We start from the raw sequence: 26,519 nt of genomic DNA on the forward strand, positions 1-26,519 counted from the left end.
CAGAGCTACACGCTTCGCTGTAAAAAAATGTAAAAGATACATAAAATAGTTCTGGTCACCCTGCTGCAAGGGCAGGCAAACAGGTTGACACCTGTCTCTTTGTGCAAATGTGAACGGCTGTGTAATTCTCGGTGCGTTTCATTTAACTCATTGTTTGTTTGTTCAACCGACCCTAAACGAAGCGAAATAGTTTGGAATATATCGTGAAACCAGTGTAGTGCAGAGTATTAGTGAAACTTTCCAGTAAACAGTAATTTTTCCGTCCGCGAGCGCGCTAAAATCGGAAAGAGCCCGCTAAAACCGGTGTATCGGAATGCTTTCGTTGTGTGTGTAGCGGGGTAACAGGATAAAAGAACCGTTACTATGGCAACGCACCGGTTGTAAACAAAGGAGGCCAGTGCGGCCGAAAAGAAGCGGATCGCTACCAAATCCGTCGCCCCTTGGCGTAGGCTTGGCTGTGTCTAATCTAATCGCAACCGATTGCTCTGTCCCAGCATAGAGTGGACGAGGGACAACAAAAAGTAAATAAAAATGGACGAGCACGATTACCGGAGCGTGATTATCTACCATGCCCGAAATCGGTACTACTACACGATGCAGCGTTCGGCGCTGGAGGCGATGGCCAAGTACACGAACGAGGTGAGCTTCCGCTTCCTGAACGGGCTCGCCCTGATACTGGACGGCTTCCGGCTGCAGGAGGGCATCCGCGAGCTGAACCAGCTGCGCAGCGAGCCGGACCTCGGCATGGCGGTGACGCTCTGCCTGATGTACACGCACAAACGGTGCCACGTCGTGGACAAAGAGGAGCTGATCAGCCTGGACGGGCAGCTGAAGGAGGAGCGCAAGCGGCTCACCGCCCAGTCGGCCTACTACGCCGCCCTGTTTCTGCACCTGAGCGGCAAAACGGAGAAGGCGAAGGAGTACGCGGACAAGGCACTGCGGCTGGCGCCGAACCACGCGGACATGCTGTCGCTCAAGGGCTGGTGCGAGCTGCAGCTCGGCCGCACGACCAACCAAACGCTGGAGCTGTTCGGGCGGGCCCTCGAGCTGGGCGGCAAGCAGCTGGACGCGTACCTCGGCCAGGTGCGGTTCTACCAGCTGAACAACGATTTCGATGCGGCCACCGCGGTGCTGAACCAGGTGGCGGTCGGCTTCCCGACCATCATCATACCGCTGGTGGAGAAGATGAAGACGCACCTGGCGAACTGGCACTGGGAGCACACGGCCGAGCTGGCGAACCGCATCCTGGTGGAGAAGCCGGCCAGCCTGGAAGCGCTCACGGTCAAGATCATGGTGCTGATCGTGAAGGAGGGCAACTGTGGGGCGGGCGCCAGCGCCCTGCAGTACCTCGCCAGCTCGGTGGAGAAGATCGAGCCCGGCAACGGGGAGCTGTTCCTGCAGCTCGGCCAGCTGTACTCGGTGGTGTGCGGGCGGGACGCGGGCGTGCTTGCGGAAACGTTCAAGCTGGTCGAGCGGGCGGTCAAGCTGAAGGGCTCGAACGCGGACTACCTGACCGAGCTGGGCTACCAGGCGATCCTGCAGCGGCGGTACCGGGAGGCGGTGGCTCACTTCAAGACCGCCACCAAGGTGAACGACAGCTCGATCCGCACGCTGTGCGGGCTGACCCTCTGCCAGCTGCTCGAGAGCGGCGTGTCGGACCAGGTGAAGCAGCAGCTCGAGTTCCTGGCCGAGATACAGGGCCGCACGCCGAACCCGCTGCTGCTGTACATGACCGCGAAGCTGCACGCGGACAGCGACCCGGCCAAGGCGACCGAGCTGCTGCTGGCCGCCTCGGAGGCGCACTTCAAAAACCTCAAAGCCGTCCCGTACGGTCCGGAGTATCTGCGGCTGTTCAATCCGGACTTTCTGCTGCAGCTGGTGCACGAGCTGCTGGCGCACTCGCCCGTCAAGGGCATCCTGTCGGTGGACACGCAGCACGCCACGCCGGGCGAGCTGCAGCAGCATCCGGTGCTGCTGCAGGCGGCCAACCTGCTCGAGTCGGTCGTGAAAGCCTGCCCGGGTCTGGTCGAGGCCGTCTATCTGCTGGCGGTGGTGCAGCGGCTCGGCGGCGAGGTGGCGCTCGCGACCGCCACGCTGAACCGCATCCTGCAGGAGCTCGATCCGGGCTACTCGCACGCGCACCTGCTGCTGGCCGAGGTGCACATCGAGCAGAAGCAGTACCAGCGGGCGGCCCAGAGCCTCGAGATTTGCCTCAGCCACAGCTTCAAGGTGCGGGAGAACCCGATGTACCATCTGCTGTACGGCATGATACAGAAGCACCAGCAGCAGTACGAGGACGCGCTCAAGAGCTTCACTGCGGCGATGGGACTGTGCGGCATCAGTGCGACGGTCGGCGCCGGTGGCACGCCACTGAACGCTTCCACCACTGCGAAAGCTGCTGCTGGCCCTGACGGCCAGCAGCTCAACATAGCGGATCGGCTCACGCTCTACCTGGAGGTGATTGAGACGCAGCAAAAGCTCAACCAGCACACGGAGGCGCTGAAGCTGCTCGAGCTGGTGTCGGCCGAATTCGGCGGCACGTCCGAGGAGGGCCGGCTGGTGCTGGCGATGGCGGACTTTTACCTGCAGCAGGGCAACCAGACCAAGGCGATCGAGCTGCTGAAGCGCATGCAACCGAACCAGCCGTACTACGTGCAGGCGAAAACGAAGATGGCCTACATCTATCTGCACCAGCGCAAGGATCGGCTCGCGTTTTCCCAGTGCTTCCGCGAGCTGGTCGCCAACTGTCCGAGCGCGTCGAGCTACCTGATGCTGGGCGATGCGTACATGTCCATCCAGGAGCCGGACGACGCGATCAAGGCGTACCGGGAGGCGATCCGGCAGAGCCCGCACGATGCGCTGCTCGCGAGCAAGCTCGGCCGGGCGTACGTGCGCACACACCAGTACCAGAAGGCGATCGCCTACTACCAGGAGGCGATACTGCACCCGGAAAACTATCCGCTCAAGCTCGATCTGGCCGAGCTGTACCTGAAGCTGAAGCAGTACCAGAACGCCGAACAGACGCTGGCCGACGAGCTCAACAGTCGTGTCAGGTAGGATCGTTATGTTTTTTCTTTTGTTTTAAATGCACATTTTTACTAGTGATGGGAGCTCGGAATTGGACCTTTCTATACTGGAGTTGATTCCGATTCCGGAGTCGATTTCAGAGCCGATTTCGTAGCCAATTCTGAGACCGATTCCGGAGCCGATTTCGAAACTGATTCCGTAGTTGATTCCGGAACCGATTCCGATTCTGAAGTCGATCTGGAAACCAATTCCGGAGCCGATTCCGATTCCAGATATGGTTCGGAACCAATTCCGGAGCCGATTCCGGAACCGATTCCGATTCCGGAACCGATTTCGATTCCGGAACCAATTATAATTCTGGAGCCGATTCCGGAACCAATTCCGGAGCCGGTTCCGGCAACCGATTCCGGTTCTACTACCCGGAATCAATTCCGACGAAAACTTCATTTTTCCCATCACTTGTTTTAACTTTACTGTGACACTTTTCTACACCACTCCCCCCCCCCCCCTCCCCTCTGTCTCTCTATCTATTTCTCGATTGTACAGCGATTCGGACGAGCTGTCGGCGTTGCAGGTGCGCACCAAGCAGTATCTGCTGCTGGCCCGCATCCGCGAAAAGGCCGGCCAGCTGAATGCGTCGCTCCAGACGCTGAAGGAGGCGCGGGAAAACCAGCTGAAGGTGCAGCACCGGCTGCTGCTCGACCAGACGGCGGCCGGGCTGCCGGGCGAGCAGCACAAGATGCTGGCCCGGATCTGCGTGCTGATGGCGGAGCAGTCGCAGGCGATACGGGACAACGAGCAGATGATACAGCACTACCGGGAGGCGCTCAAGTACACGCCGAACGATACCGGCGTGCTGGCGGCCCTCGCCCGCATCTACATGCAGCTGAACCGGATGGACGAGTGTCAGGCCACGTGCGTCCAGATCGTGCAGCTCGATCCGAACAACGAGGTGGCGCTGGTGATGATGGCCGACCTGTCCTTCCGCCGGATGGACTTTGAAAATGCGGCCTACCACTTCTCGCAGCTGCTGCTCTACCAGCCCACCTACTGGACGGCGCTGGCCCGGCTGATCGAGGTGCTGCGGCGCAGCGGCACGCTGGTCGAGGCGGCCACCTTTCTGCAGCGGGCCGAGGAGGAAGCGACCCGGTCGGACGGTGAGGCGGGCCTGAGCTACTGCAAGGGGCTGTGCGAGTGGTACCGCGGCAACCCGAACAGTGCGCTGCGCCTGTTCAACTACTGCCGGCGGAACGAGGAGTGGGGCCAGCAGGCGATATACAACATGATCGAGATCTGTCTCAACCCGGACGGCGACCTGCCGACCGAAGGGTCCGTCATCGACATCGGGGCGGACGATCTCGAGATAAAGGATTCGCGCGCGATGGCACTGCGCACCGCCGAACGGCTGCTGAACGAGCTGAAGCCCCGGCCGGGCGTGCTGGACAACGAGGCGCTCAACCATCGGCTGCTGGAAAACTTTCTGCTGGTCGCGTCCCGCCACAAGCACAACGTCGAGCAGGCGCTGCAAAACTTTACCGCCATCGCGTCCCAGGACGAGTACATCGGGGCGATCTACGGCATGGCGGTGACGCACGTCATACTGAAGCAGGGCCAGCGGGCGAAGAACCAGCTCAAGCGGGTGGCGAAAAACGCGTGGACGTTCGAGGAGGCCGAGTATCTGGAGAAGTGCTGGCTGCTGCTCGCCGACCTGTACAACCAGGCGGGCAAGTACGAGCTGGCGACCGATCTGCTGAAGCGCGTGCTGCAGCACAACAAGTCGTGCATGAAGGCGTACGAGCTGTGCGGTATCGCGTTCGAGAAGGAGCAAAACTATCGGGCCGCCGCACTGTACTACGACAGCGCGTGGCGGTACTGCGGCAAGTCGAAGCCGAACGTCGGCTACAAGCTGGCGTTCAACTACATGAAGAACAAGCGGTACGCGGACGCGATCGACATCTGCCAGCAGGTGCTGAAGCTGCATCCCGAGTACCCGTCGATACGGAAAGACATTTTGGAAAAGTGCCGCAACAATCTGAAGGTGTGAAGGAGGGCAAACCCCACTGCTGGGCCACCACCTCAAGTAGTTGATATACACCGTAAAGGATGGCATGTATACGTGATTTCTAGCGAACCAGGGCATTGGCAAACGTTGGCAGAGTGAAAGATCATTTTTAACATTCCCAAAATCGCACAATCTCGCAAATGATGAAATTTATACACCCACCAAGTGCACTTCCAGTTTGGTACATTGTGTAGCACACACTTTTAGGCAATAATATTTATTCACCTGCACATGGCAGTTTTAATCATCGAAGGCGTTCGCTTTCATTTGAAGAAAGAAAGACCAAATGTGGACAGCGCTACTAGTACGTATATTATATATATACTAAGTTCTTTCACAAAGGATCAGCTGTACATTATCGGCTGTGCGGCAACAGCTCATCACGTACGTTTCGTCCAGTTGGTAAAATATTGCCTTAATTTTCATTTCACCTACTCACAAATCTCACTCATATTTAACGGCCTGTATAAGTAAACTTTTTTTTTCTAAACCATCCTTTTCTTAATTTATTGTATCCATAATTTAAATTATACAGTTTGCAGAACGAAATAGCTACATTGAGATTCAGAAACAATTGTTTAAATATTCACTTCACTCACTTCAAATTATCTTCTTCTTCTTCCTTTTATTATTCGTTTTCGCATTGGCATATCTACCTAGGGTGGTCTTGCAAGTTTCTTAAACCTAATGGTATCATGTACCGGGAGAGTCATGCAGATAGCCCCTAACTTAACAACCTTTGACCAACTAAGTACATTTTACAATATTCACAGACAGAGCTATGATAGTATTATGAATAGATTGATGTATTTGTTCATTTTTAACCTATATGTTTATACTTTGGTTTAGTTGTGTATTCATAATCATTTGATTTATTCATTAATGTATTGTTTAGGTAATTAGGAAATTTGCTCGAGTTGTCTTCTATTATATTCGTCGCACAATTTCTTACAATAATACAATAATTTCGTTGCATTTGGAAAAGAAAAATGAGAATTTTTTGCGCTTAAGATGGTGGCAAACGAGGCATACCAGTTTTTACCAATTACAGATATGGAAATAGTCTCACGACTTTTGACGTTGATAACCATGGCCATCTATAGAGAGTATAGTTGTTAAAAACAGTAGAACAATGAACGCGGTATAATATCGAAAAGGCAGCAACTGGAACTAATTATGTTTTATAAACTTTCGATTCGAATTTCCGAATGAGAAATGACACAACGTTCGCAACGATGCAATATTTAAACATATTATAATATTTGGGCAAAAGAAGCTAAACTAAATTCGTATAGTAATGAAACTCCTACATCACACACTTATATTACATATATCAACAGCAAGTGGACATTTGCAAAGTATACTAGTGAAAATTAACGTACTCACAAGCAAACTGGCCGAACGCTCTGTCCCTGTTTTCAGCTTCCTTTTTTTATACGATTCTTGTGCTTCATTATAAATGTTAATATGAAATGCGAACCACAAATTACCATCGCAGATAACTATGCAGTAAACGAGTCTGGACTAAAACTTACTAGAAAGATTAACATACACACCCACGTTGAAGGGCGTACAAATTGCTAAGGATGCATGGTGCTTGGGATAGATGTCTACGCTTAAAATCAAAAGCAATACTTATTTTCCTCTCCTTTCATTCGCTGCGCGGGTCTGAACATTCACAAATTCAGATACATAATTTGGGTGGCGGAAAGGGCACCGCAGAAGCTTAACATGGCAGCGATCGTAACGACGGCCGTCGTTGTGCCGGTCCAGGCCACGATCGATCCCATACAGATGGACAGCACAAACTGGGCCAAAAACACCATGCTGCTGACGATGGCCACGTCCGTGCCGAGTCCACGGATCGCACCCGTGCTCTGCTTTGCAATGCCACATTCATTTACTTCGAACTGCAAAAGGAAAACAGATAGAGAGAGAGAGAGAGAGAGAGAGAGAGAGAGAGAGAGAGAGAGCATATGCGTTGAGTTAGTTGGCTTTAATGGTCTTATCGGTTGACTCTCGGTTGACACTTACCACACCTTCCGAATGGTAGTGTGCGACAAGCAGATACGGCATGGTGAAGAGGGTGGAATACATAACGCCCGCAGTCCAGCTAAACACGATCACCCCGACACGGTGCTTCGACAGGGCCATCAGCGACATCCCCAGGCAGTAGAAGAGCAGCCCGCCGACGTAGACACTCTTAGCCCGGAAGCGCTTGATGAGCCGTTCGATGATCAGGGAGTAGCAGGCGCAGGACAGCGAGTACATGGCCATGCCCCAGCAGCCGAACCGGACGCCCGCTTCGTACAGCAAATACTTTTCGGTACCGTCGAGTGCCTGCAACGGATGCCATATAATAGGTAGGTGTGTTGTTCTGATTTAGCAGTATGATACTAACAGATTCTTTCGAAACATGGAATCAATTGGAATAACGCTAAAAAAACTATGAGAGATATGTGAGCCATCAAAGATTCATGTAAACTCTCTGTTTCTAATCTACAAGATTTCAAGAAATCAAATTGTTCTAGTTTGTCACGTCAACTGTTAATTGCGTGCTAAATTTGCAGTTCAAAAGTTAAAATCCTTATTTGAAAAAGACCTTTACGAACATGACGAGTCTTGTCACGAGTCATCCTTAATTCCCATGGCACTGAGTATTCAAGTTGACGATCTTTGACGCCACATTCGCCACAGTAATTGAAGTAGAGTTACCGTCACCAGAGATCCAAGAGTAAGACTTCATTTCGAAAATAACTTAAAAAAGCCTGACAGCATGCCTCGCTCTCATGTTTTGAAGATCATTTGAAATTCATAATCTTTTGTGCTGAAATGCTCTGTACTGTTGGGTCCTGTCATTCTCAGCTGGTGAAGTTGACAAATTTCGAGAGTCAAAACGACTCCAACTATCGAATATTCAAACATGTTCAACGATTCACAAATCTTCACGAAAGTTTACCATTTTCCGATGATCTTGGAATCCTACAAGGGTGAAACTGTTCGATAGTTCCTGAATCACATGCTTCTAGTAGTAGTATTCAGCATTCAACCTACTTGAAAAACAGTGTCCCAAAGCCCCACACATCCGGCGAAAACCCCGTCAGCTTCGGTGCATCTGTCTTTTTCCCAGCGAATCGGTCTTACCTTTGGGTCCCCATCGAACACAGCCTCGCCGACAAAATCGGTAAAGTAGAGCGAATAGCAGACGTGTGCCATCCAGCAGAACAGGTTCGTCAGGCAGACCATCCGCAGCGAGTGCGGCATATAGACGATCGACAGCAGATACATGCTGAGCGTAACGGTTGGCTTGTCGCCTTCCTCGCAGGGCGTCTCGCGCCCATTCTCATCCACGCTGCGCCTGACACTGCTGCCCACATTGGCGTCCCCATTGGCGGGCGATTTGGACGCGGGCGGACCGCTAAAGCTTGTCTCGGTGAAGTTTTCGCCCGGCAGTTCGTCGTAGCTGGCGCTGGCCGGCGATGCCTCCGGCTGGGACCGGCGGTCGTGCCGCGTGGCACCGTACGTGGCCGGTTCCTCGCTGGCGAGTCGGTTCGAGCGCCCCTCCACCGGCGGGTCCTGCCGTTCCAGCTCTTCCTCCAGTATCCAGAGCGGGATCTCGCTGAAGCTCGTCACGGTGCAGAGGACGCACACGATAAAGATGACGGTGATGAGCGAAAAGACGGCCCGGACGTGCCCGCCGAGCACGATGCCGAGCGAGGTGCTGTCCCAGTCGATGCCACCGAGCGAGTAGCCCATGAACCCGCCCAGCCCGGCCATGATGGTGAAGGTGGATAGGCCCCGGGCGTGGTCCTCCGGCACGGTCACGTCCAGCAGGAACGCCCGGGCCGGGCTTTGGCAGGCGTCCGCGTCAAAGTCGAGCAGCACCGTGCCGAGGATGGTGAAAAAGATGCCCCACGGATGGCGGGGCCGATGCTCGGGAACGGTCGGTGGGATAACGGTCGACACTACGGGATCCACCGTGCTCGTGTCCACCGGTTCCTGCCACACCAGGCTCGCTGGCGTACTGTCGCTGGTGCTGTTGCCACCAGCCGTTACGTTGACCGCGTACGGGTTAAAGTCGCCCATCGCGTACCCAACGTCCTCGCCGTTCGGGACGAGCAGCAGCCCGAGCAGTACGCCCAATGACAGCAGCATGATGAACGGTCTTCGGCGGCCGAACTTGCTGCGACACCGGTCGCTGAGCGAACCGAGCACGGGCGTTAGGAAAAAGCCGACCAGCGGCGACAGACACCACACCAGCGTCATGTGCTGATGCTCAACGCCAATCTTCAGCAGGGTCGGCGAAACGAACGCCGTCTCGGCGGCGTAGGAAAACTCGATCCCCATCACGGCGGCCGAGATGCGGATCAGCTCCAGGCGTGTCTTGCGACTGGAAGGTAAGCGCAGGTCAGAACATACAGCCACTAGCCGCTTATCAAAGCGGATGTACCTACCGATAGATGTGCGAGAAATCAACCGCACCTTCGTTCCAGCCCGTCCGCACACCGTGCTCGGTATCCGTGCCTATCGGGTCGGATGTGTGCGACGGTCCGGCCTGCAGTATCGTGTCCTTCAGGTACTGCCGCACACCGCCCGGGTGTCTCTCGCGCCACTCGCTGCGCCATTGGCTCACGTTCGAACGGAGCTCGTGCCATCGCCCCGCCACTCCTTGATAGTCGTGCAGTTTGTCCATGGCTTCGGTTGGCTTTCTCTCACACTTTCACAGTACCTAACTAACTCCTGGATGAGTCCAGATCTCTACTAGCGGCTACTAGCAACAGCACATAACAGGCTATGAAGCTTTCGTTTAGCTGATTGATGAGCAGAAGCAGCTGCTAAAGCACCGTTTCCCATCTATCACAGTCCTAGCGGTGCTGATGCTTGAACGGTTGAACCCGTTGAATACTGTTGAGTGTTGATTTAGATGCTGGTGGCTGTCGACCATAATCCTGCGCTCGGCAATGTCATCATCTTTCAAACTGAAGACCCGAACCGAATGGTTTAGGGAAATAGTTTACTATAAAATGAACGTAAAAAGCAAACAAACTGTTTTACATGATGTTGAATTAGAAGCTTATCACTTGCGATATCGCCTCATGCTAGATCACGTTGCATCACGGATAGTGCCTGTGTTCCCTGCAAACTTAAACTATGAAGATCTTAATAATGGAGTGCTAGATTCTAGCGTTACTCAAGGCACCGAGTTGTCAGCACTTAGGACGGTGCTGATTACCTTGGATTAAAATGTGTACAGTTACCGCGCGTACTGGGAGTTAATTAGATTAAGCAAAGAAACAGTGCCATTGTGGTACACGCGGAAGAAGGGTAGCGCATGCACTGTTATGTCGTAAATTGTTTTTCAGATTATAAAACACTATTCGTCACATGGAGGGGAATACAAAGGTGAAATATGGTTTTTGTATATTACACACACACACACACACACACACACACACACACACACACACACACACACATTGGAGAGCTTCTAACAGCGTTAATTGTTCATTTCAGTTTTTTTGAAAAATTATTACTTTGTAGCAACAATATTAATTAGCAACATGTTTACATAACATACACACTTATGATCACACATTCACACGAGTACATTCACATTAGATATACACACACACACACACACACACACACAATAGATGCAGTTGTTAATTGCAAAATCAGGCTAGAATTACTAAAAACCCAAAACCCAAACCCTGGAACAACACGCTGGGGGCAACTGTTGGTACGTGTAGCGTGCACTAGAGCCAGTCAGCACAACTAGCCTCGACGGGTTCGCTATTAGCTCTGAAGTTGCTCACACTGCTGGCGGTACGTCGTCCCGCTGTAACCACCAGCTCACCAGTTGTGCCGCGCGCGACTGATGCGACCCACCGAATCGCACGCCCGCGCTCGGACACAGAGCCGACACGGCGGAGCGGGGGGCGGGGGGGGGTGGATCCCGGGGCCAGAGACGAGGAGCCGTCCAAATAAGTATGTCTTCCGTTTGCAGTATACTTAGCGAAAGCGAGGGATATCTATTGGAGTTGCACTAGTCGGGATTCATTTGTGGTTTTGGTTTTCTTTTTCCTCTTCTTTAGGTCTTGTGGGTGTAGCTGCAAAGAAGTGAGTGGAAACTCAGAGATCTCGCCGCGAACTGCTCGACCGTAAGTTATAGCCTGTTTTTTTTTGTCATTTTTGTCCTTTATTGGGCGAAATGATTTTAACCTCATATAAATACCACTTTGATAGCTATGTCACTAGAAGTAGGAGATATCTTCACGTGAAAATGAGTGTTTTTCCTCCCTCATCTTTGCTCTAAAACCATGTCCCAATGCGTACTGTGTCACCTTGCACCTTGCGCCCGGCCGCACTCAAGCAAGGGATCTTGGTCTTGGGTAGCGCTACATTTGTGGCTTCCTGGTAGTCCCCTCCCGTACCACGTTCGGTCGAAAGTTGTGGCATAATTAGGCCATAACCGGGCTATACATACCATTTCAGATCGATCACATGACGTACGCGCGTTATGTCAGCGACGTTATGATGGAATCTGATCGCTGGTGGTCTGCACGTGGAATTGATAGACCGTTACGCACCGGTGACGTTAGATCATTGCAAACAGAACCCCCTGATCTAGAAATGTTTCTATGATCCGAAAAAATGATGGCTTGTGATATTTCGCTCGAGTAGGATAACTTTTTGTAGCAAATGCTACCAGATACTCAACTAACTAAATCAGGTTCGCTATAGGCGTTTATTGCTTTTACAAATATTATTCTGTAGCTCTTCCCATTTCAGCTCACACAACTAGCGAGATGTAATTATACTGTTCCAAGAAAGCTCTACAACTTCCGCTACTATTATTACTGTACCAAATGCTTATTCGGATGTCATCCGCCATGTCAGTCCACTAGCAATCCCTTCGCTGAAAGGTATCGGGCTGGTTGCGGTAAGCTTCTTATTCCGTTACTGCCATCCTAATTAGATCTCTGGAGAATTCCGTTCTTGCTACTGTCTGCTGCTCTCGGTGCGGTGCGGAGCGGCTGAGCTGGCCGGGCCAGACTGACAGCGTGCAATTATTCCGACCGATGATGATGATACCGAAAACCATTCAACCAACCGTATGCGCACGTGTCAGCAGCGAAGAATAATTAAACCATTCTCTTTAAGCCCAATTAGTGCTACGGTCTAAACCTGCTGAAAAAGAGCATCCCGTGTATGTGTGTGTATGTGTGTAAATGTGGGTCGAAGGGTCTGTGCTTCAAATATTTGTCCCACGGCATTAGTCAACTTCGACTGATCGGTCCTTTACAATGGGAGTGTAGCATTAAAGTCCGAGAGCGACGGACTACAAGAGAGTGAGAAGTTGAAGCTAAATGAGGTCGAATCAAGTGAGTGCGGTCGAGCGGTGCTGGTAGCACATGTCAGCGAGGAGAGCTTAGTGTTCTGGTAGTAGTAGTAGCAGTAGTTGGTAGCTTGAATCGCATCCTGCCGACAATGGCGGGTGCAATGGCGGTCGTCGCATAAAGATTGTGATGAACCGATGACGTCGCCCTCCCCCGAAGGAGCGTTCAATCGTTCGCTGCTGCCGTAAAAGTCAGATGTCAGGCACGAGACCTTCTCTTATCGGGGGAGGACAGGGGACCAGTCCATCTCTTCCCAGGAACACTGTTTACACACGCAGCCGGAAGATGCCCTTCGTCGTTAATGACTTTTTAATCGGGCCACATTGTGTGCCCGTCGTCTTCGTCGTGCCGAGGCCGCCACAGTCTCACAAACCCGAGATTACGTCGAATGTGTGTTTGTGTGTGTCTGTGATTCTAAAGCCTTTAGACATTAGCTTTCGCATCTCCCGTCGTGCTCGGCACACGGCATGGTTATTGGCAGCTGCGTCACAAGCTTCTCACAATGAGCTTTCATTCTAGATATCATCCCCCTGTCATCCGCTTTCAGCTCGCTGCTACCAATCTTTCCCCTCTACTTCTCTTCCTTCTCTCTTTCTCTCTCTCTCTCTCTCTCCCTCTTTCTTTATCTCTCCGTTTCTATCTGGCGAAGCATGCCTCTTACTCATTCTCTCGCAGCCATCCATTTAGTAGCCAAGGAGTAGCTGAAGCCATTATGCGATTGCGCAAATAAATCCTGTTAAAAAAGAGGACACAGCAGCAGCAGCAGCAACCCATCAGCAGAAGCAGAAGCAGCCCGCTCTCTCTCTCTGCGTGTGCATGCTGTGTGATGTAAGCTATTGATAAAGAAACAAGGTGAACGATTTTTTCCCCCCAATATGTACATGCATGACAGACGACGGTGACTGGGTGACGGCAGCGTGTGATGGTAGCGGCGGCGTTCTGAAAAGCCACAGCTTTCTCTACCGTGTACTGTGCAGCAATCGGCGGCACACACACACACACACGATGGGGCAACGGACCGAATCTCAATTCGTTGCAAAATCTTTTAACCGAGCGTGTGCTGCTGCTTCGTCGCTCGTGCTCTCCTTTCTGTAGTGCGAGGTTTTAGTTCATTTTTCTCTTCATTTATCACCGCTCCTGCCCAGGCTGCCCATTGTGTGCTGGTATGTTATTGTATTTTCTCTTTTGTTTACGGCTTTGTTTAACATTCTTACCAGGAGGGGGAGAGGGGGTTGGCGCATTTGTACCAAACGCGGCCGGAAGCTGACGTAGGTGGGGCGCGTGAGTCGCTTACCAGCCGATGCGAGAGACGATAATGCTGTTAGGTAATTTGATTTATTCATTCGATTTAATTACTGAAAGTAGTTGGAAGCTTTCGGGGGGTGAAATGGAAACGGCTGTTCTTTAATGTTTTATTTTGTACTGTCAGGGTTAGTTGAATGAAAGTTCTGTTAAGGGTTTTTTTTTTTGTGTTAGACAAAACAATGTTCGAAAGTAACTCCCAAGCACGGCCAAAACAATACATCGCACAAATAGTAACAAAATAACGAATAACAAAAGAAAAAATACAACAACAACACAGGACGACTTTCCTCTTCTTCTTCCCATGCACTGGATGATGCTTTCCCGTGCGCGAAGCTTCGGGTGGCCACGATTCGCGCTCGCGTACCTAAAACACTCCCTCTCTATCGCGCTCTAGCCGACGAAAGCTCGTTGCACCTCCGGCAGCTCAGCTGCTGAGCGGTGAGCGTGCGGACGGTTATCAGCAAAGCGACGGGAGCTACGGTAGAGCGTAGCGCCTGAGAGTATCGACCAGCAGCAGATCGCTCTCGCTGTGCATCCACAGCATCCGTCCACCTCGCCGCCCCGGTACAGCACGAGCTGGAGCGCGCAGGCTGTCGTCCTCCGACTAGCGCTCCTTCGCTCGGCAGCCGCGTCAGTGTTGTTTGACAGTGGGCACAGGGCTGTACAGGAGACCATTTAGCGCTCCTGGCGAAATCGTGTGTGTGTGTGTGTTTGTGTGTGTTATCACAGAGGCGCGGGCACTTTTGGGTGAGTTGGGTCATCGTGGTGTAGCCACGACCCGTTTGGTCGATTTTGTTGTTGTTCTTGTGGCACGGCCAATCCTGTGGGGTGTTCCGCTTTTTTTACCACCTTCCTTCCTTTCCCCACACCTCGACACAGTGTGTTAGTTAGTGTAAGTGAAATTTGAAGTAAATTTTTTTTATCAGTTTCTAATAGTTTCCCTGGATTGGGAAGGATAGCTTAGTCACGGTGGTAGGGGAAGCTAGGAAGCGGTTTACTGGTGGTTTGCGTTGCATTTGCAAGGACGCGCGCCACTGGTTCGCTGCAACGGGATGATAGCCAATTGTCCTGCCTTTCTTGCCAGCCCTGCGGTCTAGGAAGGAGCGAAAGCGAAACCGATAGTGTGCCACAATCGCAGTGTGCGGTCAGGAGAAACAGTGAAAGGCGCGGAAAGAAGAAGCAATAGAAAAAGCAAAGAGTGTGTTTACAAAGGAGACCACCCTTTCGTGGGAGGGGGTGAATAAACGGCCGTAGCTGAAGCAAGGAAACAAAAAGCAAACTCCCCCCCCCCACCCCCCACCCCCAGAGTGACCAGAGGCGATCAATCTGCACGCAGCGAAAAGCGAATTTAGCGCTACAGCGCTTGGCGTCAACATGCTGCCAAGCGGCCAACATCACCCATCAACGTACCGTCATCATCAACAGTCGCGTACGCGGCAGCAGGACACTATTCCGCGACCAGTGGTGGCGTAAAGAAGCCCCGGAACGGATAGCCACCCCCCCCCCCCCCCGCACTCGGAACGGGTCGGTCTGCACGGACTGCAGGTAATGGCAGGCAATGTGAATGGTGTGAAGGATGCTGCAAAACGGCCCTTTCCTTTTGTTCGGTTGGAAAGTGGACGAACAAATGCGCAAAATTGTCCTTTTGTGCGTGTGTTTACTGCTGATATGGTGCTACCCCTGGTTCCTTTTCTTTGTGTGTGTGTGTGTGAGTGTGCTATTTGGGGTGGGGGGGGTTCGACGGTTTCAAGTCACCAAGAAAACACGCCTTAATATTGTGTAACTTGAGCGCCTTTGAAAGAAAAGACGACTTACTTCGGTAAGAAAGCAGCAAAAAAAAAAAAAAGACGGAATCTCTCACACACAAACACGTTGGCAAGCTCGCAGACTAGCCCGTCGCACGTGTGTATTTATCTTACAGCGGGGAGAATATGGGTGTTGTACTATCTTAATTTCTCACCGGAAGAGAGCGGGAGAGCGACTTCTTCCCTCGGTCGCAGGGATGGTACGGTGAATGGGAGACACGCGGAGAGTGGGGTGGTGAAAGGAAGGCGATAGGGAAGATAGTTGCATAAATAGGGCCCATTCGGTGCGCGGCAATAGGGTGTGAGAAGACGGAGAGAATGCTGCCTCGCCCCAGCACTAACTAACTGTCAACTAACAACAACTTAACTTCCACCGTCAGGGCTGACAACCGCGCCCAGGGAAGCGGGGGGGGGGAAAGTCCACATTTGCAAGTTATGCAATAGAATTAGATAATTTTCCGATCGCACGGGAGGGGGCTTGCCCGACCCGCGAAGCGAGACCTCGTCCTCGTGGGCGAGCTTTTACTTCATCCCGATGACAGGAGTGGCGTGGCTGCGAGATAAGAAGATGTCAGCCAGACGCCGAGCGCCGGATGAGGGTGGGACACGAAAGAGAGAGAGAGAGAGATAAAGAGAGAGGTTGATAGGTCGAGAAATAGAGAGCTGAGTGAAGAAAAACCGTAGATTGCCGAGCAAGAAGAAGCGAAAAAGAAACCGTCGGGCGTTGGTAGTGATAAAATGTGAGTGAGTGAGATGGAGCCGCGTTTGAGGGGGGGTGGGGGGGTGAGAGCTTGGGATGGATTGTACGAATCTTTAACCAAACATATCGGCACGGGAATATATCCACGGGGTTTTCAGGAGGGGGTTGGAGGATTTGGGGGCAGCTTTAGCAGCACCTCCTTGCTCACCACTACCACGCTGGATTGGCGGGCAGATTTGGAAGAGAACTTTTGGGAAGCTGGAACCCCCTGCCACAACCTTCGCATTCACAACTTTTATCTCGGCTGCTCTCGGTGGTGGGGAAATGGGGCTATGGTATACGACGACCTAGCCCGTGGCCACAATGGCAAGGAAGCTGCGAGATAAACTGTCAAACGGAAACATGAAAATTAACTTTTATTTTTTTATTTTTTGAACGACGAACGAGGGAACGGAACATTGCGGAAGAGTGAGTGAGAGGGTACGAGTTGTGGGTGAGTGGTAGAGGCGGTAGGGGTTGGGCTTTTGGGGTCGGTTGGTCGTCCTGAATTTTCAATTAAGCTATCGGTGGCTGTTCATCGCGCTGCGAACGCTAAAAGTAATCCATCCTCGTGGTTTATGTAATCATCTCCCCCATCTCGAGTCGAGTCGCCGTATATCCCTTGTGTTTCTCTTTGCATATGTACACGTGTGTGTGTGTGTGTGTTTCCGGGCGCTTCTTCCGACCGCCGAGAACACAGGAAGTGTTTACGTGAGAGTGGCTAAGTGATGTGTGCTTTATGGGTAGCGGGCATACATAGTGTAGCAGTTGCCATCGTTCCGTTTTTACTATCACGTTCCAAGGAACGCCGGAGTCGGAAGAGGGTTAGGGGCGAGGGTGGCACTTTACAGTCACCGAAATTACCTCCCACCGAATGGGCGTGGAGTAGTGACGAGACCGGATCCCGTTAAAATGGCAGACACTGTGACAGAGTGTGTTGACATTCTGCTTTTATTATGATACGTGTGGCGAATGGTAAAACGCCGCGGTTGTCATCTCCCCGTTCTCCCGCACTCTAGTAGTGTCCGGGGAGTTGAATATTTAGGGCGTGGGGCACGGAGAGGGAACAGAGAGGAGGACGAGCAGCGCAGTGTCTGGCAGAAGCCAAAACCAAGGTGATAAATGGCTCGAAGGTGATGGGTTAATGGAATCAGCCGTGCGTACTGCGCGATAGTGGCGTTGCCTTATTTTCTAGGACGCGCGCGCGCGCGCGCCCCGTAGAGCCATAAAAGACACTGCCATCTGTGGCGAACTCCTACCCCATTCCACCATGCCCCAATAAACATACCAAACAAGCTCACACGTTCCACACATACACACATTCGTGTACCTATACTTACAGCAAATTTTCGCACGGTAGCACTCTAGCATCGCCTTCGGCGTTTCATCGGATCGGAAGCTGCGTTCGCACATTCTCTTAGTAGAACCGCTTACATTACCAACTCTCTGTGTGTGTTATAGAGAGAGAGAGAGAGAGAGAGAGAGAGAGAGAGAGAGAAAGAGAGAGACAGACACGCAGGACAAGTGTGATAGCTTGTGTCGGGATATTAAATTACACTACTTTATTTTCCCTGTTTTGTTTAGCGCTCGTTGAGCGTGAATGGCAAGCAATTAAGCTGTCCTTTTTATATCCGAGATGTGTCAACTGATCGGTAATCAGTATTACGTCGTGTGAACGTGACGTGCATTACGTCTAATGGGCGTACTAGTAATGGGTAGATTGCAAATTTGCCGTTGAAGTAAGTCATAGGCTGACAGTGGCGAGGGGAGAGGAGATTCGAGATATCCGGAATGCGTACGAATTGGAATTAATCTGTATTATTCTGAAATACACCGTACGTCTCCTTCAGATGAATCCGGACCACTGTATACGACTTCGAGACATAATTAATTTGTACACAATTTTGTGTACCGCTTGTGTTTGGATGAGTGCTGATGATTCCTTATGAATAAGGATAATTCCAGTTAACTCTGGCCAACTCCAGACGGCTCGGAACGTTTCCCAACGATCTCGGCGATTGAGTCTGTTTAAATCCGAAAAGCTCTCGATGTCGCAGGACGACTCCAGATAACTCCGGACGACTCCGAACAATTCCGGATCACTTCGGACGACTCCGAGCGGTTGAGTCCGGATGAGTCTGCATGACTCTTTATGACTTTCGATGACTCCAGATGATTTTCTACGGCTTTCGATTATTCCGGATGTCTTCCGAACACTAAATGGTTGAGTCTCGATGAGTCTAGATGATCCTAGAAAACTCTGGATGATTTAGAATGACTCCAGATGACTCTACATGGCTCTGGATGGCTCTGGACGACTTCTGAGGACTACGAGTGACTCTGGATGATTACGTGTGGAGTCAAGAGTGGGACCCAGGATTCAGTGGATCAACCATTCAATACCATTTCGAACTACACATCACCAGGGCGTACATTGAGTCTTGGAGCCTGTACGCATTTTCAGGAGTTTCTTTATTTCCCTTAAAGTGAAAAAAGTTTATATCGTGTTTTTGCTTCTTATATTATTTCTTCCAGGTATGGTTGAGTGCGTTGCAACGAAACGTCCGGAAATGGATACCGGGTGTACGAAAAAGTAAAACGAAGTGCATTACCACCATTCAAAACAAACCGATCACTATGTATTGCCAACACATGTAGTGCTCTCTCCTACCCTCCTACGTCCAATTGCTCAAAGCCGAGGGCATCAAGGTGAACGGTGTGCTTTCGCAAAGTGTAAGAGACTCATTGCTGTAGTTTCTCTGTAGTGGAGTCCTGCCCAACGGACTACTGTGCTAAACAAAAAAAACCCCATCCAATAACCCACGTTGGTGCAAGCGTGGCAATCATGAGGGCGATCATGCCGACGTCGGGCGAAACGCTACGGGCCTGGCTGCTGTCGGCCCTGGTCGTGCACGGTGCGGTGGCCGGCAACCCAGACGCCAAGCGGCTGTACGACGATCTGCTTAGCAACTACAACAAACTGGTCCGGCCCGTCGTCAACACGTCCGATGTGCTGCGCGTTTGCATCAAACTGAAGCTGTCCCAGCTAATCGACGTGGTACGTATGGAATGGTACAGGAGAGGGGACATTTGCGGGTACACTCGCTAAGGGTGCACTCTTCACTAATTGGTTTTCTGTGTCGTGAACTGTTTGCAGAATTTAAAAAATCAAATCATGACCACCAATCTCTGGGTGGAGCAGGTAAGTGTTTCGCTTATCGTTTTCGTTTGCGGTGGGCGGCTCCAGTGCCACAGTAGCCGGAGGAGTGGCAGAGTGATTCGTGAAAAACCGTTCACATGATTCCCATTCCCGCACAGTCCTGGTACGACTACAAGCTGCGCTGGGAGCCAAAAGAGTATGGCGGCGTGCAGATGTTGCACGTACCCTCGGACCACATCTGGCGGCCTGACATAGTGTTGTACAATAAGTAAGTATGCACACTATACTACCTCAATGTCCACGCCCTATGAAGACCTTACCCGACGGAAGCGACGAGAAACAGATACAGCGCATTCCTTCTCTGATCAGACGAGCGTAGATGAGGAACATTTTACATACTAATACACACAAATACACACACACACACAAACTCTGGGGAACGCAGGATCAAACCCGTGAGGATATAACAGGTTTCGAAGATCGTACTACTAGCTGCCTCTCACAGATTGCTAGCGATACCTTGACACTGTTACTAACGCGGGCAGGACTACACAGTTGCTATCATACTTATACAAACATGCATTTCAGACCCATGCAGTACTCTGTGCATCAGTACGTAGTTAGCCATTGTTGAGTTACGTTTAGGAGTTCACAAGCAGTGCCTACTTTACACTAGGAAAACAAAGCATAGTGGCTTTTTATCGTGTTATTTGTGAACTATCTTACTACCTCTATCACACTAACACATGTTAGGCTTGTGACGAGAAAATTTAACTCTTCAGCTAATTATACAACTATTTTACAACTTGACACGTACGAAATAATACTTCAAAATTACGACTACTACTGCTAGTACTGCCGCTTCTACCTACTGCCTACTCTACCGTTACTACAGGGAAACACTGCCTTACCACCGTTTACAAAATGTTACTTTTGACCAATACTTATACCGTCCAGCATCACTACAACTGTTTGGATTTTAACATTGTTACATTATCCTCGCCCTCCTTCCTCCACCAGTACTCACCACTACCCCCACCCAGGTGGTGTGAGGAAAAGGGTTGGGGGAGGGAGGTGAGTGGTGGAGTTGGGGGATGGGTTTACTAACATGAAACTGAAGTCTCTGTCAGTCTATTTTATTTGTGTATGTGTGTAAATGTGGTTTTATTCTCCCTCGCTCTCTTTCTCTGTCTCTCTCTCTCTGTCTCTCACACACACCCTGTCTCTCATTCTCAGTCCCATTCTCCCTGTCTTTTTTCGCTCTATTTAATTCTCCAACACGTACACATATACATGCATTATTTTTCTCTCCATCTATCTCTCTCAGTTTCTCTTACACTTCCTTTATAAATATGTATCTCTCTCTCTCTCTCTTTATCTCTCTTGTACTTGTTTTATGTTTTGTGTGGGATTGTTTACTTTATTTGACCGTTTCCGTTCCGTTCTCTTGTGCACGCCGTGGAAGCTCACGGAAAGCTCGAATGGTCGTTGGCGTGACGGGTAGAATCCGTTGGGAAACCCTGTGCCTGGAAACCTTGACCGGGTTTTAAAAGCCCGCTTGCACCGTGCAACGCTTTTGCGTCCTGTTTGTTGCGTTCTGTGCGAGTACGAATGGCTTAAAGCCTTTTTCTTGCGAACTACTAAGAAAATATAAAAAACGAAGCACACAATCTAAAGGAAGTAGGAGAGCGTGATACAGATTCTTACCAGAAACAATCCAATGATTGCATTGATTAAATATTCGACTCAACTATGTATTGAATATTGGATACATGTCTGCATATCTCAGACAAGATGTGTGATCCATCTTTCAGATTGTTTATTGAGCAATCGTATGGGAGGTGGAACATTTCAATATAGTCATTACATTCCACGTTTGAGTAACAAAAACATTTAAAAAAATATTAATCAGTACTGAACTTGCGTCGCAAAGACGCTAGCCTTTTAAAATAACCAGCTACATCATATCAACCATCGGAATTTATCCACATGTTTTTGTTTAATTTCAATTAAGAATGGAGATGAACAATGAGGGAGGGAAATTACGCTTTACAAAAAGTTTATATTTTTATTTCGGTCAGTCTAGCGTGTTAAACCTTAGTATGTGTTATAAATTTTGATTTTTGTTGTTGTATATTTTCCATTCTGTGTTTTGAGCTAGTAAAGCGCAACAAATAAAGTAAATCATTAGAGAGGATTGAGGTGGAAAATTGGTTTCCATGCACCAACACACATAAGCACTCCGGAGCCACACATGTGTCACAACTTTGTCGAAACAAACGAAACCTGCTGCAAACTGCTGCTCAGGATAGTGATACCAAAACCAAACTCAATCATTGTCCACACGTCCTCCGCCCTGTTCGCCCCCGCCCCCCCCCCCCCCCCTTCTCTTCGTGTTACACATATATTAACCAAACATACTATAAAAACAAAAACCAGCGAAATAGCGTAACCAACCAGCATCTAACTAAGAACGTACGATTTATTAAAAAAAAGTCAATGATAACCTTACTTTCTTAAAACTCAACCAAACCTCACCAACTCCCCCAAATATATCCATTACCACTAACCACCGCTTCCACCACCAACCAACCGCCCCCCCACCCTGCAAACCCTTTACGACTCGTAACAATAAACCCCGTTTCTAAATATCTCAGTGCCGACGGCAATTTCGAGGTGACGTTAGCAACAAAAGCAACCATATATTCGGAAGGTTTGGTTGAATGGAAACCACCTGCCATTTATAAATCATCATGTGAAATTGACGTAGAATATTTTCCATTCGATGAACAAACATGCGTATTGAAATTTGGAAGTTGGACATATGATGGTTTTAAGGTAGGTTTTCTATAATATTCATCTGTTGGTTTTTCTAACAACAAAATAAGAAACAAAACTAACCACAGCCACCATCACACAACAAGCAAATATGTTTTTCGTTCGTTTCCAATCAGTAAATAAATATGTACATATTTATTTATGCCACGACTCACCCCACTTACCAACTTAACCACCCTCCCCCGCCCGTTTTTGCTCTGCAGACGTTCCTATCATGCGTTTTGAGTCTTGTTTTGTCTTCCGTTTCCTTATCGGGTATAGTTTCCATGTTTTTTTTTTGTTTTACCCACTCGTTTGCATCCTTTCGATTAACTCGTTTTTTCAGTATCAATTAGTGACTGATTTCACGTTTACCGCTGCCTTCTTTGATATTATTTAGCTGGGTTACATTGTTCGTATTTCAGCATGTGTTTTTACTTACTTACTTACTTTTTTTTGCAGAAAGAACATTTTCGGTACTCTTTTGGCAATTTTGATCATCGTTTATCTTACGAAACTGTTTTGAACTTTGGAAGACTTATTTCTCGAGTCTTGTTTTTATTGTTTTTCGTGTTAATATTGGTTTTCTAATGATTTCTTTCTGAACAAAATGGATCTGTCTTAGTAAACAAGGTGACATACTAGCTTGCAATTGCGCGTGTGTGTGTGTGTGCGTGTGTGCGTGTGTGTAAATGATTGAACTTACCGCCCTCCTTTAGTAAGATGCATCCATTCCCTGTCAGAACAATGCCATTGTTTGATTTACAGTTTACCTTGTTTTTATTCTTTGATTTCCTTCTCCTGCCTTCCTACAAGAAAAACAAGCTTACATAAATATCTGTAAATAGCTAAACAAACTCAGCCAAACCAAAAGCCAACTTGATGTATAGCAAACCAAACCATCAACCAGATTCATCAAGTTTTAACTCGTACTTAATCTCATTTGCTTGATGATTATACTCACCATGTGTATTTATTGTTTTAGTATTTATCTTACGTTGTAAATTGCGTAATAGTTCACAAAGCCTCTACCGTATCAGATGTAAACAAATCGGAATTAAAAAAAAAAAACACACACACACACTCGCACTCAAAAACCAAATCAACTGTTAGCACAGGATGTCAACTAGAACAACAATTAAAAACAACCACACACAACAACAAAAAAAAACAGCAAACAAAAATCCAAAATCTAAACTAAACCAAAACTACAAAAGCAAATGAATAAACTAATGTAAATTACGAGCAAGATTATGCAGAGAATGGAGAAAACGGAACTGAACTCTAAAACGAGCAGAAGAGAAAATGAAAAGAAAACTCATACCACATCTGCGTCTGCGATGATTGCGACAACAACAACCCGGCTACTGCCTACGACTGCTATTAAATGTAGTACGTTTACCTTTCTGTTTTTGATTTCGGAATGTACTCAGCTGTGTAAAAGAGCCAAACTGTCCTTTCGATAAGCGTAGTTGAGTTGCCCTTTCGGTCAATACTCCTGTCGAGTCGGGACGCGCGTGTAACTTCACTTACTATATACATATGCCTTGCTTACCTTTCTCACACCCTCTCTAGCTGTCATGTCTATCACTCTCTCTCTCTCTCTTCTATCCTTCGTAACATTTCGTATCTGTTTACTGTGTTAATGTACATATTCCCCTTTCTTCTTTTATTCATTATAAATTTTTCATTTTAATTCGTCCTACTAATACTCATATTCTTGTTACATTGTTGTTTATCTTAATTTTTCTACCTTTATGTTTAACCCACTATTTCATCTGTCATTTTTTTTTTATTATCTCATTCATTTCCGTCTGTACAAACTTTTCCTCGGCCACTCTCAGTCCTATGGTTTGCAGTTTTCAACCTCTCTTTAGCGCATTTTTGTTGACCTTCGGATGATACTGCTTCATTTACATGTTTTCTACCGCGTACTGCGGTGGCTGATACAGGTGATTCTCGGTTAGCCCGCGCTGTAAATAAAATACAAAACAAAACAAAAAACAAGTTTCACTCAATTCTGCACATTCCCCACACATTGATCAATAATGACTGTAAAAACGCATTAGATACAGTAGGATGTATATAATACTGGTGTGCGTTCTTTTAAATTACCTTTTTATCAAGCATTTTTTTCAGAGAATGGTATCGTTGTTATTTGATGATTTAAAAAAAACAGTTTTCTATTTCCTGTTTCTACAGTTTTTTTTTTGGCTGTATCGTAATAATAGATAAAAATGTATTTCTATCCACGTTTCCCATTTTAAAAACATATTTTTACCATAAACAAACGAGCACGAAATAGGCACATATGCTGACGTGTCCAAAATAAGCTTCTGATTGAGCGTAAACAGATATGTCTTTAAAATGTGGCTAAATTAATACCTAGCATTCGTGAGCATTATTGTACGCATTCACGTCACCTCATGATATTGTTCGTCGCGTTGAACAAAATGTCAAAATAACTTTCGCTAAACATAAAAAAAAAATAAAGTTTACTAAATTTAAAAACCCACTCCATAAACCGATTGATTAAAATCCAAACTAAAATAATCGATAGCCGAATCTAAATATGGTCACTTCAGACGAATAATTTAATCGAAAAAAATGATTGAATAGTCGAAAAAAACATGGATTGAAGTTTGCATCCTTTGTTAACGTCACTACAAGCACGTATCGTTATGCTGATAATAATAAAGCGTTTCACAAGCTTCAAGTTTGGTTAGCAGTAAGCTATCACTGAAACATGAAATAGCATTCAATCATTGTTGTTAGATACTATTTGACCATCCTGAAGAATCGAGATTGACCTGTATCAACGATACTATGCATCAGGGTTCATTTTTTTTTAGAATGCAATGCCCGAAAAGCGCAGATCTGAATAATTCAACGGTATAGGTCGTCATACCCTGTACTATTTATTACATTACATCCTACAGCTTGTTTGTGTTCCTTTAACTTCTTTATCAAGTTAATTAGTGTTTTACTTTCATTTTAAGTTTGACATTGGCAACAAAAATGTTGTGTTGATTTAATTAAAACGTTGCTTTGAAAGTTTTCGAATGATCTGCGTGATTCCACTTTGATCCACTTTGACGATACCTTAAGTTTTTATTAAACCAAAGATATGTTCCTTAAAAAATATAGCAAAATTCAAAATATAAATGAGTTGGGGGTTAAATGTTCCGAACCTCCCGGTATGTTCGCTCCGTTCTTTAAACCGAACGCATCGGGCAAATAAAACTCGCGGTAGGTGACACTCATTCACCCCCATCTGCTGCTCAAGATTTTTCATTTTGAATGTTGCCTCAGTAATTTATTATCTTTTTTTTAAATTGAATTGATCCTAAAACCAATGTTCTTCAAAACCAAGCGAAACACAAGTTAGACTATGATTACTCTAAAATATATATATCTAATTCATATATACCTAGAAAGTCATATCTAAGATTGATTCTAATTCCATTGTTTTATGTTTCTTTCTATATATCTTCAACTCAACTTCAATCAATTTCTATCTTAAGCAATCAACTTTGATTTCTGTCGTCGTTGTACAAGGCCCCCCGTTCTTTAACAATCGGTTATTTGTGTAATATTTTTCTTATTTTAACGAACTTCTCCGTAAGTTGGTAATTCGAATGTCTTCCTCTCGTCGATTGTCGATGTTGACGAACTGAGATGTTTTCGGTGTAATGGAAAATCGGACAAATATTGGACCTCCTTATTGAACTGTTTAATATTAATCACTATCCTACGGATGCTGTTCCACAATTCTATTTCTCTCTCACTCCCTCTCTAATATTTCTTTCTATCTCGCTCTATATTTCTTTTTTCTTGTCTGTCTGTCTTACTCTTTCCCCTCCTCTTATGGTTGATTTCGAATGTCACTGTCTCTTTTTTCTATAACCTTTTTTAACTTTCTATCTCTCTCTCTCTTTTCTCTCACTTTCTCTTACATTATTAATCTCCGTTAGCAGGTTTAAACAGTGTTTTGCGTTCTTCTTCTCTCCACAGTGCTGATGGTCATTATGAGGTAACACTTATGACCAAAGCAACCGTATATAATAATGGTATGGTCATTTGGCAACCACCAGCAGTTTACAAATCGTCGTGTTCGATCGATGTTGAATATTTCCCATACGATGTACAGACATGTGTTTTAAAATTGGGAAGCTGGACCTATGACGGTTTTAAGGTGCAAGAA

General features: G+C 47.9%; 3 protein-coding genes across 9 annotated transcripts in view; 2 read left to right on the plus strand and 1 right to left on the minus strand.

Moving 5' to 3' along the window:
• The first annotated feature begins 429 nt into the window (after positions 1 to 429).
• LOC120948621 (tetratricopeptide repeat protein 21B-like) lies at positions 430 to 5,336 on the plus strand. The gene is made up of 2 exons (XM_040365177.2): positions 430 to 3,053; positions 3,574 to 5,336. Exons 1-2 carry the CDS (start codon positions 532 to 534, stop codon positions 5,069 to 5,071), a joined length of 4,020 nt encoding a protein of 1,339 aa, XP_040221111.2. The 5' UTR covers positions 430 to 531; the 3' UTR covers positions 5,072 to 5,336.
• An 88-nt stretch (positions 5,337 to 5,424) lies between these two features.
• Positions 5,425 to 11,033, minus strand: LOC120948628 (proton-associated sugar transporter A). 3 transcript variants are annotated; one of them, XM_040365200.2, is made up of 5 exons: positions 10,906 to 11,033; positions 9,544 to 10,106; positions 8,234 to 9,479; positions 7,124 to 7,429; positions 5,425 to 6,999 (listed from the first exon to the last, which is right to left on the minus strand). In XM_040365200.2, exons 2-5 carry the CDS (start codon positions 9,780 to 9,782, stop codon positions 6,766 to 6,768), a joined length of 2,025 nt encoding a protein of 674 aa, XP_040221134.2. In that variant the 5' UTR covers positions 9,783 to 10,106; positions 10,906 to 11,033; the 3' UTR covers positions 5,425 to 6,765. The 3 variants fall into 3 exon arrangements, with proteins under 3 accessions (XP_040221134.2, XP_040221123.2, XP_040221141.2); XM_040365189.2 differs by having other exon boundaries at positions 10,800 to 11,033; XM_040365207.2 differs by having other exon boundaries at positions 10,780 to 11,033.
• A 3,210-nt stretch (positions 11,034 to 14,243) lies between these two features.
• LOC120948640 (acetylcholine receptor subunit alpha-like) overlaps positions 14,244 to 26,519 on the plus strand; it is a 28,247-nt gene continuing 15,971 nt past the window's right edge. Inside the window, exons 1-5 of one of the 5 annotated variants that reach the window (XM_040365256.2) lie at positions 14,244 to 14,541; positions 18,874 to 19,396; positions 19,496 to 19,540; positions 19,657 to 19,766; positions 26,330 to 26,510. In XM_040365256.2, coding sequence (XP_040221190.1) covers positions 19,184 to 19,396; positions 19,496 to 19,540; positions 19,657 to 19,766; positions 26,330 to 26,510 — 549 coding nt within the window. In that variant the 5' untranslated portion in view covers positions 14,244 to 14,541; positions 18,874 to 19,183. Of the gene's footprint in view, positions 14,542 to 15,287; positions 15,340 to 18,873; positions 19,397 to 19,495; positions 19,541 to 19,656; positions 19,767 to 22,155; positions 22,337 to 26,329; positions 26,511 to 26,519 lie in introns of those variants that run through there. The other 4 variants (XM_040365264.2, XM_040365222.2, XM_040365230.2 and 1 more) reach the window with 4 other exon arrangements.

Source organism: Anopheles coluzzii, chromosome X (assembly GCF_943734685.1).
Source record: "Anopheles coluzzii chromosome X, AcolN3, whole genome shotgun sequence".
Lineage (NCBI taxonomy): Eukaryota > Metazoa > Arthropoda > Insecta > Diptera > Culicidae > Anopheles > Anopheles coluzzii.